General features: G+C 36.7%; 2 protein-coding genes across 9 annotated transcripts; one reads left to right on the forward strand and one right to left on the reverse strand.

Moving 5' to 3' along the window:
• Window positions 1-805: 805 nt before the first annotated feature.
• On the forward strand, window positions 806-1,417 carry LOC133730536 (uncharacterized). Its single transcript, XM_062158110.1, has one exon. It carries the CDS (start codon window positions 806-808, stop codon window positions 1,415-1,417), a length of 612 nt encoding a protein of 203 aa, XP_062014094.1.
• A 1,193-nt stretch (window positions 1,418-2,610) lies between these two features.
• LOC133733926 (pentatricopeptide repeat-containing protein At2g28050) lies at window positions 2,611-8,737 on the reverse strand. Of its 8 annotated transcripts, none has more exons than XM_062161577.1 (4): window positions 6,752-8,737; window positions 6,521-6,640; window positions 3,548-3,775; window positions 2,612-2,823 (listed from the first exon to the last, which is right to left on the reverse strand). In XM_062161577.1, exon 1 carries the CDS (start codon window positions 8,505-8,507, stop codon window positions 7,170-7,172), a length of 1,338 nt encoding a protein of 445 aa, XP_062017561.1. In that variant the 5' UTR covers window positions 8,508-8,737; the 3' UTR covers window positions 2,612-2,823; window positions 3,548-3,775; window positions 6,521-6,640; window positions 6,752-7,169. The 8 variants fall into 8 exon arrangements, with proteins under 8 accessions (XP_062017565.1, XP_062017564.1, XP_062017561.1 ...); XM_062161574.1 differs by having other exon boundaries at window positions 2,617-2,823; window positions 6,521-6,637; XM_062161581.1 differs by having other exon boundaries at window positions 2,611-2,823; window positions 3,548-3,615; window positions 6,521-8,737.
• Between the last annotated feature and the right edge of the window lie 1,321 nt (window positions 8,738-10,058).

The raw sequence follows: 10,058 nt of genomic DNA on the forward strand, positions 1-10,058 counted from the left end.
CCTCTTCTTTTCATCCATGTAAGGTCAAATTTCATAACCATATTTTTACTTCTTTTGTGTTGAAGGCGCAATTCTTCACAGGATTGTTTCATTGACAGAATTAATGTTCTCACTTTCAAAGCAGCCAGGTTAAAGGGAAAGCAAAAAATTCAATCAAATCAAAATTACATGAAAGAATAATATGTAGAATAAAAAAAGATTACTTGCAAAAGAGAAACATTTTTGTTACCGGAAGACAGAGGAAGAGAAAGAAAAGAGGAGAGAAAGACCAATAATATAAGGGATATGAGAAGTTCATCCATTCAGTTCGTCAAAAGAGGACTGGCTTGTTTTTTTCTTTTACCACATCTTAACGACGTTAACATTCAATTGAGAAAAAATAGTGTAGAAATGAATGTTAGCTTATGTGGCACAATAAAACCCATTAGATTAAAAGGAGGAGTAAGATTTTATGAAATTTATGTACATTCACGAAATCTAACTTTAGAGGATCCAAATCCCCGTTCTACTCTATACCAGTTATCTCTTTATGGGAGCAGAGTTATTGCTAGTCTATACCATTTTTTGGGAGCCGTACTTATTTTTATTAACCCTAGGTACCTAATATCTAGGTCTCTTTACAGCAAATCTATTTACTTGGCATAGAAGCCATTTGGTATAAGGAAAAGGATAGTTACTTGATCACTACTCTTTAATTATCCTTATCCCTTAAGGAAAAGGAAACCAAGCTGACCTCATTTTCGTATAAATAAGACAAAAAGAAACTAGAGCCCTCACTCACTTCACTCGCAAAACAATCATCACAATGGAAGAGGTAAAGTTGATATGTCTTGATGAGCGTTGGGTCTCCATTGCAATAGACAATCGAGACGATCTTGGGGATGTTGGGTCCCTCGACTTCAAGTTTCTGGAGCAGGTCTTACCACACTGCTCCAAAGACCAGTTGGTTCACATCGAGAAGAGCACCAAAGGTAAAGATCTGAGTCCCATCACCGATAAGCTGTGGAAGAAGTTCTTCGAGAGAGATTTCGGTGTTAAAGCCACAGATGAGGTGATCGAGAAGATGAAGATCAAGAAAGTGAGTTTCAAATGGTCGGAATTGTACCACGCCAAGTTGAAGAGAATGGAAGAGGCTGAGAAAGAAGCGGGTGAAAGGTTGAAGAATCTGTATCAGAAAGAAAGCGCCCGGAAACGAAGCCGGCAAGTTAGGGTTTTGGATAAGGTTCCACCTTCTTCTTCAAGCAATAAAAGAAGTGGATCCAACGCAGGGAGCAAACTGATGAAGAAAGTGAGGAAAGAGTATCTGAATTGTTTGGAGGTGAAAAATCTTGAAGCTGTGAAGATGAAGAGAACTGCCAAGTGTTCTGGTCTCATCAAAAAGCCAAGAACGACTCTTCAAGCTACTAACGTCTTTTGAATCATTGATCAATCTTGGAGGTGGCTTCAATCTTCCCACTTCCCACATAGCTAGTAATTAAAGAATATACGGAAAGATCAAGATTAATTGTTGTTGATTTCAAGAAAAAGAAACGAAGGAAACAAAGATATACATTTGTTATTGTTCATCTCTTTCCTTATGTAACTTAACTTGTGATTAATGAAATATAAAGTTCTTCTTTGATGATAATTTGGTGTTTTTGGTTATATATATGAATCTGTTCTATTTGTGATCTGATCTTGGTATGTTCTGACTCCACCTTGCCTTTTCCATTTTGCATCCACAATACAGAATATAATGAAAAAATGAATCTAAAAGAAACTGTCTATGGTATCGAAGGAGGGATAATATATGGGAGGACTAGTACTTCTTTTTATCGAAGTCCATAAAGTCTTGAAATGCTTTTCAGTTTCGTCCTTCAAATATTAATTGTTGAACTGAATTCTTTCGAGAAATAAAAGTTCCCAGGATTTCCTGAAAGTGTACTTACGGGTCATTGGAGTTGATTGCCCAGCTATCGTATGATTATGTAGAATGATAGGTGTATCTATGTTTTACGTACTATAATGAATGGTAGCCAATGGCTGAACGCCTGAACATGAAAGTTGGAACATGTTGAGAATTCTCTGATAGATGGGAAAGATGTCCTAATTGAATCAAATCAAGTAAGCTCTTGAAGACGGACAGTTACTGAGTTCTAACTACCAGATAGCTGTCTGAAGCCTCTTTCATGATAGAATCATCTTTTCTTGGATGTGTTTACTGGTCAAGCATTAACTTTTGGAATGTCATTTTCTGTAGTAGGAATATGGGGTGGGTATGTATATTCGGCTTTCTTATGTTCGAGTATGGGAAACGAACTACTGCGAAACCTACAGAAACAAAGGAGTCTATAGATTGTGTCTGATATGGAAAATGCAAACTATGTTTCATAATAAAATTTTAGATTGTTAAACACTATGCAAGCTCTATTTTAGTTAAGTACAATCTAGAAACTCCCTTGTAAACAGTAAACTCCTCAGAGCTTGTTTCAACACTAGTTAAGCTAAAATAGTAAAATTCATCAATTGCTTTCATGCATAAAACTAAAATAGAAACCCCTTCTGGAGCTATCAGGAGCTTATTTGTCATCACAAATGAGAACTCCTAATCCCAAAAAATAAAAATAAAACAAAAATAAAAACTGTCATCTATTGATGTAGCTGCAATATCATGACGCAAAGATGCAAAACTATCAACAGCAGATTTAGTTGCACAATAATTATGAATCAATTATTAACAAATTTTGGCTAAAAAATATTAGATGTTCTGAATGAATCTATGAAGAGATGAGCACATCCTGCACTCCATAAGTCAAAGCTGCTTGGTGCCTTGAGACTTTGCACCTGCAGATGAAAGAGAAAAGGCAAGCCAGTTAGCAACTTCATACATCTTCTGCAACGGCCTCACTTGCCTTACTAGTGAAGGAAGTAGAGGAACTAAAACATCTATTATGACTTAATACCCTTTATGTTAGACTTCCCCCCATATCATACCAACTTAGGTTGGTAACTAGAGAAGTAGAGACAAAGGTAGAGTTCTTTGTGTTACTTAACAAAGTGCGTTGGCTTTTGGAATTAGTCATTTTGTATAATCTCTCAATGTTATTGCAACAGTCTGCAACAAAATAAAAGAAACAAATAAACATACAAGCTTGTAGGACAGTCATGTTATGTCGAATCTCATCACGCTGGGTGTTATATGATCAAGCTTTTGAAAAGATAAAAGAAGAAAAAGAATAATTAAAAAAATGAGGTTTAGTGGGTGAGAACTGAAGCTTGAACTAAGACAAATTCAAGGCATCATATTTGCAGCCATGAAGCGGCTCTTATCGAGTAGAAGTTAATTTATATGGAGAGTAGGGGAAAACAAGAGCAAAATATATAAAACCCTAGTAACTCAAATTAGAGAGCAAAAGACATAAAACCCTAGTAACTCAAATTAGAGAGCAAAAGACATAAAACCCTAGTAACTCAAATTAGAGAGCAAAAGACAATTAACAATTGGATTTTACTATATATAAAAAATTAAAAATTAAAAAAGAATCAAACTGAATACTGAGAAGTGTACCTGAGAAATTTTTGTGACAGCGAATTTCTTTAAGACAGCTTGATATGTCTTGACCTCAAATGCCACTCCTTCCTTTGCCAACAAAAGCAATATAAGATCCAACTCCGAAAAGTTCCATCTCTTAGCACAAGCATGCACCATTATATTGAAGGTAAAGATATCTGATCTCCTCTGCCAACTGTCATCTCCTTCTAATCTCTCTACTCCAACACAGCTCATCAACCACAACTGTTAAAGAATAAAAAGCGACCTTATTTAACAATTTGACCAATAGAAACAAGAAATATAAACGCAATTGGCATCCACCACATATGCTAAGATCAAGCAAATGATGTATAGGTCCTCTTATCAATCGAAGAGCCACTAATGTTCATGAATTAAAAAGCCTCCAAACAATGCTTTGTGGAAATATTCAGTATCCTAATAAACTCTTAAGAATCAAATTGAACAGTTTGGCTTTAACTAAGAGAGAAAATTTCAACACCAGAGACGTAGTACTTCTCATCTACTGAGATAGATTTGAAGATTTCCTCAGCATCAAGTGTTCTTCCCTTGGACAAAGCTAATTGGAATTCCTTTTCCCTCACTTAAAACATGCACTTTTAGAAAAGGCTATCCACCATCATGTTTGACCAACATCAAGAGGGTTACAAGAATTTCAGCATGGCACTCGCTAGAGCTATCCTACTACTTATATTAGTTTACTTTCCAGTTTAATTTTCTAAAGGCTCCAACTCATCATTACAAAACAATTTTCCCTTCCTGCATTTGCTTCTAAAGGCCTTATCATGCTGCAGAGCAATCATTCAATTAGTGGTGTTCTCAGAGTTATTTTAATTTTTGCATCATGTTATCAATATGTTCTTCTATAGGAAAATTGAATGGGATGAGAAGTCAAAAACAAATATGTTCTTACAGTCATGAAGGATGCACTTTAAATGGCAAGGGAATCAAAAATTTATTACAATATAATAACAACAACCCTGATAATAACAAAAAACAGTTCAAAATAAAGTAGAGAGTAATGCGTAAGGCTCATTTAATCCTAGTTGATCATACAGTAGACTATGAGCATATCACTTAGCCGTTTAAACAAGACAACAGAACAAGAACCATAAGTCTCCATGCATATCCCACTTTAAGCCTCGGCTCACAGGTAGGGCCGTAGGGGATACTTATCAAATTCAATCTAATCCTATCTATTTAAGAAATCATATTAATATAACTTGTACTCAGGTATCACCAAAACCAACATGTCAGCATCTCCAATCTATTCTGCAGATTAGAATCCCCTCTAGCCTCGCATTGTATGTGCTACAGGCCTACAGTCACAGCCAATAAGACAACCTTATCATCAGCTCATAACTGCATAGCAGATAACACTAATATACTTTCAGTCCATAACCTAGCAAAGCACTCCTCTCTCTCTGTCCCAACTGTGGATTCGCCTTTATTATAGCTTCACGACTTATTAAGTTTGACACAAAAACCTATTACATTCCAAATTATGGATATCCAAGGGCAGGTTACCTCCTCCCCTACATTAACCATAATCATTGGAGACCAAGTTAATACTACAAGGACTAGATGACAACTGTAGAAACTACCGGTACAAATAAACCTTATGACAAAATCACAGAGAGGAAAAACAAGGAAAAAAAAAAAATGCATCTCCCATTGAAATTAAAGGTGAATAATGCCCCATGTGGAAGTAGTAGGGAGAAAGGCAATAAGACACATCTAAAAATTACGAATAGCATAGATCTGTACGACCATCATGAGGTTGTTTCCGATGTAAGAAAGATTTTCAGATGCCAATTATCATAAGAAAATAAATAAAGATGTGCAGACCCATATTTTCTGTTACATTTCTTGACAATTCACAATGTTATGTAATCTGTGGCTAAAGGTACCTAATCTGAGGAAAAACAGAAACTATTTGACATTGAAAGGAGACTTGACCTTTGGAGTCTATTACTTTTCATAGCTTTTTCTTATTTTCTTCCAGTTTTAGCTACACAAAAACCCAAAAAGAAAAAATTGCACTTCTAGTGCTAGCCCAACAATAGCTAAGGGCTTGTTTTCAGTTAGAGATAGAAGCAAAATACAGGAGAGAAGGGATTGAGGTAGTTTTTCTTTTTAAATTTTTTTTTTACATTCATCATTTCTCTCTCCTCTCTCCTTTTTCCCTCTATCTTTAGGTAAAAGATGAAAATTAAAGACCCAAGCAAAAGAGAAAAACTTCTTACGACACAGGACCTAAAAAATTGGAAGATGAAACTAACAGATTTCACCCTCACTCACTTGAATTGGAAATTAATATTTCCCAATCTGTTTCCATTGTTACATAACTAGCATAATAATGCCTACAACACTTATAGACAACCTTAAGCTGAGTGCCACGTCATGGAAAGAAAATAGCAGGGGAAAAAAAAATCCTTAATCTTAAGATAAAACAAAGTAATATACAAGAAGATGAATAGGGAGATAGTATGGGATCCTCATTAGTCAGTCAGTATGAGTTATCTAAATTCAGGTCATGTAAAGTTAAATACTAAATACACATATATTGAATGACTAATGATTTCATAATGAATAGTAAAATTCAGACTAATGATTTCATACAACTCCAATTCATGCATTACAGGTTGGTTTATTTCCATGAACTTCTTTTTGGGTATCAAAATTCAAATTAATAGTTGTACATCAATATATAACAGCAGCTGCAGAAAATCATATTCAACATATAGTAAGTCCTATGTAGCTTACGCCACAAACTTTTATGTCTGTTAAAAAAGAATGCCTTAACAAAGAGAAAACTATTCCATGAACACAGCTTGAGAAATGACGGAATGAAAATAAAGTTTTCAAAAATGGTTGGTTTCTTATTAAGTGAAAACAATACATTGCAATGGATAACAAGCTCAGAATTTAGCCACCTCAGATAAACCATCTGATGGTTAGCAAGCTTACCTCTCTAAATAGAAAAATGTCAAGCCAGCAATCATCTCTATCTCCCTCTGTGCTCAATGTTCAATTGGATGTGAATCACTTGCTCCCCAGCCATCAAAACATAGTAATCACATAAAACTGCTGAAGGAAAGGGACATATGCACTCAGCTGTACTTTTATAGTGGTACCTTTATTTCTAAATCATATTCATTTCTCAATCCATTACCAAAGGGAGATGCAAAGTATACTAACCAGAAGGAGATGCTCTTAAGAATTAATCTTCTTCGATGTTGTCACAGGCAGAGTAAACATACGGAATGGAGTCACATAGTGATGACCTCAACTAGTATATTTAATCTTTCTTTCCTTCCACAGCCTTGAGAGTTTTTTTTGCATATGCACTGCTATCCACACAAACCCATTTAGCATATTTCAAACTGGTTTACTATATATTCTGCTTTCCCTACCATAAATGTGTGATGACATCTAAGATTATGATCCAGCTCCAGCATGCAATTCTGATCCTCCATCCCAATTCTGATCGAGCTTCATTCTCCCATGATAGCCCCTCCCCCCTTTCTTTCAGTATAAAACAGCTTTTACAATTACAGGATTCTACCAAATTCCTTATTTCTTCATATATGACCAAAGTGACGCTCCCATACTGCTTTTAATTATTATGTACAGCTGGCTGCTTCCTCATAAAGTCATATCCATTTTTCTTCTGTTTAAACCCATTAGCTTTAGAACTTTTTTTCTCCATCAACGCCTGTAACTCAAAAAGCTCGTTGGTCATCCCTTTGCTGCGAAAACCATCAGCCAAGATGTTGCAGTCAAGATTGTCTAATTCAAATCCCTTGTTCTGCATCTCATTAACATATTGCATTGCCAGCCCCATCTCTCCAACCTTGCAAATACCATTTATTAGAAACCAGTATGTATCAGCATTCTGGAATATACTTCTCTCAGCCATCTTGGAAAACAAAGAAAGAGCACTTTCCAGAAAACCTTTTCTACAATAGCTATTTATTATCAAATTGTACACATGAGTTTTTACTTTCAATCCCTTGTCATGCATCTCCCCAACCAATCTTTCGGCTTCTTCTACCTTCCCGGAGCTCGTGAAGCCATCGATCAAGAATTCATATGTCTTGACATCAAACGCAACTCCTTCCTTTTCCATCAAAGGCAAAATCAAATCCAACTCCGAAAAGTTCCATCTCTTCGCACAAGCTTCCACCATTATATTGAATGTGATGATATTGGGTTTAATTCCTCTACTAGCCATTTCCTGCACCAACTCTCTACTCCTTCTAATCTCTCCATTCCTACACATCCCCTCCACCACAGCTGTCAAACAATACACAGAGACCCCAGTGCCCGAATATAACAATCTATACAAGAAATCTATACCCTTTTCCACCTCACCAGCTCTGTTCATAGCAACCGCAAAAAAATTATATGTCCTCTCATCTATCCGAATCCCAATACTCTTGATGTAATCAAAAGCCTCCAAACCTCCATCGAAATTTTTGATATCAGAGTAAACTTTAAGCATCAAATTGAACAACTTGGCTTCAACCACAGGTTCAAGACAACACATTTCAACACAAGAAGCAATGGCACGAAATGGGTACCTGGAATTTTGATCAACCGATATGGACTTGAAAACTTGCTCGGCATGTGCGATCTTTCTTGCCCTGATAAGCCTGCAAATGAGAGTCAAGTGGGCTTGGAGGTCAACTTTGAATGAGATAAAGGACTGGTTTTTGAGGAGGAAGTTGAAGAAGACAAGGCATTTGGAGGCGCTGAGTGTGGGTTCTGAGAGGATGAGGTGCAGAGAGTTGGGGTTGAGCTTGGAGAGGAGGGAAATGGTGGTGGGATTCAAGGGTTTTGGAGCAGCTGAGGGACTTGGGATTGCAGAGATTAGTTCAAAGAATTCTTGAAAGGGTACTTGGGTTCTTACTTTCACAGTTTTCAGGGTTCGGAGGACGTTGTGGATCGACATCTTTGATTTACCAGATAACTGATTTGTCTTCCTCTTCTAACTGTTATGCTCTTGGTTCGTCGGTTCGGCTTTGGACCTCTGTTTTGAGTGTCTGTTACTCTCTGCTTGTTCTCTGTACACTGCGGATATTTTAGGCCGCGTTTGGTTCGCGGAAAGGAAAGGAAAAGAAATCAATTCCTTGCTCTTTCTATGGGCATGGGAAATTACAATTCTCATCAATTTTCCTTTTCAGTGTTTGGGAAGACTACATTCCTAGTCAGAATACACCTTTTAGTAGGGGTGGGTTAGGTACGGTACCGGATCTTGAAGCCTAATACCACGTACCGTACCAAACTAAGTTGGTACACAAAAAAGCCTACCATTACCAGCCACAGAAGTCGGTATACCAACTTCTCGGTATACCGATATCTCGGTTCGGTTTCGGTTGGTTGGGCCTAGTACCGAGTTTGAAATTGGGCCAGATTTCAGCTAAGGCCCAACTAAAATTTTAAAAGCCCAAACTTGTCAACAAATGAAAAAAATGCAATCCTCACATCAATTTAAAGGGCCAACCTGGAAATGAACAAACTGGAAATGAAAAATAAGCTAAAAACTCTCATACATCAACTTCACTACTTGAGTTCATCACTTATTCACTTCAGTTCATCCCTTTCATGGCTTCATCACTTCATAGTTCATACGAATTTTAAGTCCATAATTCATAGTTCACAGTTCACACAAATGAATCAAAATATCAAATGATACAATAACTAAGTGCAATAGTTGAAAACAAAGTGTTCAAGGACTCAAAGTTCATCTCATCATCATTTCATCACTTCATATTTGGTTGCTGCCTCTGTGCTCCCTCAAATTCAGTTTCTGCAAAAATAGTTTCGGGAAATTCAGTTTATGCAAATTCACACTTCATATGATGTTTCTGCAAATTCAGTTTTGTTGAAAATGGTAAGCCATATTTTACCTTTGTGTGCCATATTTATGGAGGAGGCCACAAGGCTCAAATACAGTCTCTGGAGGAGGCAACCTAGCAAGTCTAGAGCCCTGCATATTTAAGATATAGTTTGTCACTTAACTTAGTTCACATCTTACCATACGCTAAATTTCATCAAGACCGTAACCAATAAACAATCAACCTACCTCACGACAATGGTAATTTGGACGAGGAAGGTGGGTGGAGTAGAATGTCAGGATTCGAAGAAACTGACAAGTCTGCAACAAACAGTAGCAACTATAAGAGAAATGATGTCTCGTTTTCTCTATTCCTAACAGAACTTAACATACACAAACACAAAACAATAACAACACTGCCCAACTTATATTCATCAGTTCAAAAAGATGAAGGTGAACAAGGTTTCACTAATGTAAGCTCTCTCTTCCCCAAGCTCCTGCAAACACCAAAAAAGTCAATACAACAAACCACACAAAATTGAATGTAAGACGACATTTCCAAACAAAGAGCTTAGCAGTCTCATGGACTGAATGCTACGCATCAGAAAAGTTTAGAAAACTAGAATCAGCTCCGAAATCCAAAACTCTCTGGTGGCCTTAACACTT

Source organism: Rosa rugosa, chromosome 2 (assembly GCF_958449725.1).
Source record: "Rosa rugosa chromosome 2, drRosRugo1.1, whole genome shotgun sequence".
NCBI lineage: Eukaryota > Viridiplantae > Streptophyta > Magnoliopsida > Rosales > Rosaceae > Rosa > Rosa rugosa.

Excerpts from the sequence above, each read along its gene's own strand:
- LOC133733926 (XM_062161581.1), bottom strand. The coding sequence starts at position 8,507 with ATGTCGATCCACAACGTCCTCCGAACCCTGAAAACTGTGAAAGTAAGA.
- LOC133730536 (XM_062158110.1), top strand. The coding sequence starts at position 806 with ATGGAAGAGGTAAAGTTGATATGTCTTGATGAGCGTTGGGTCTCCATT.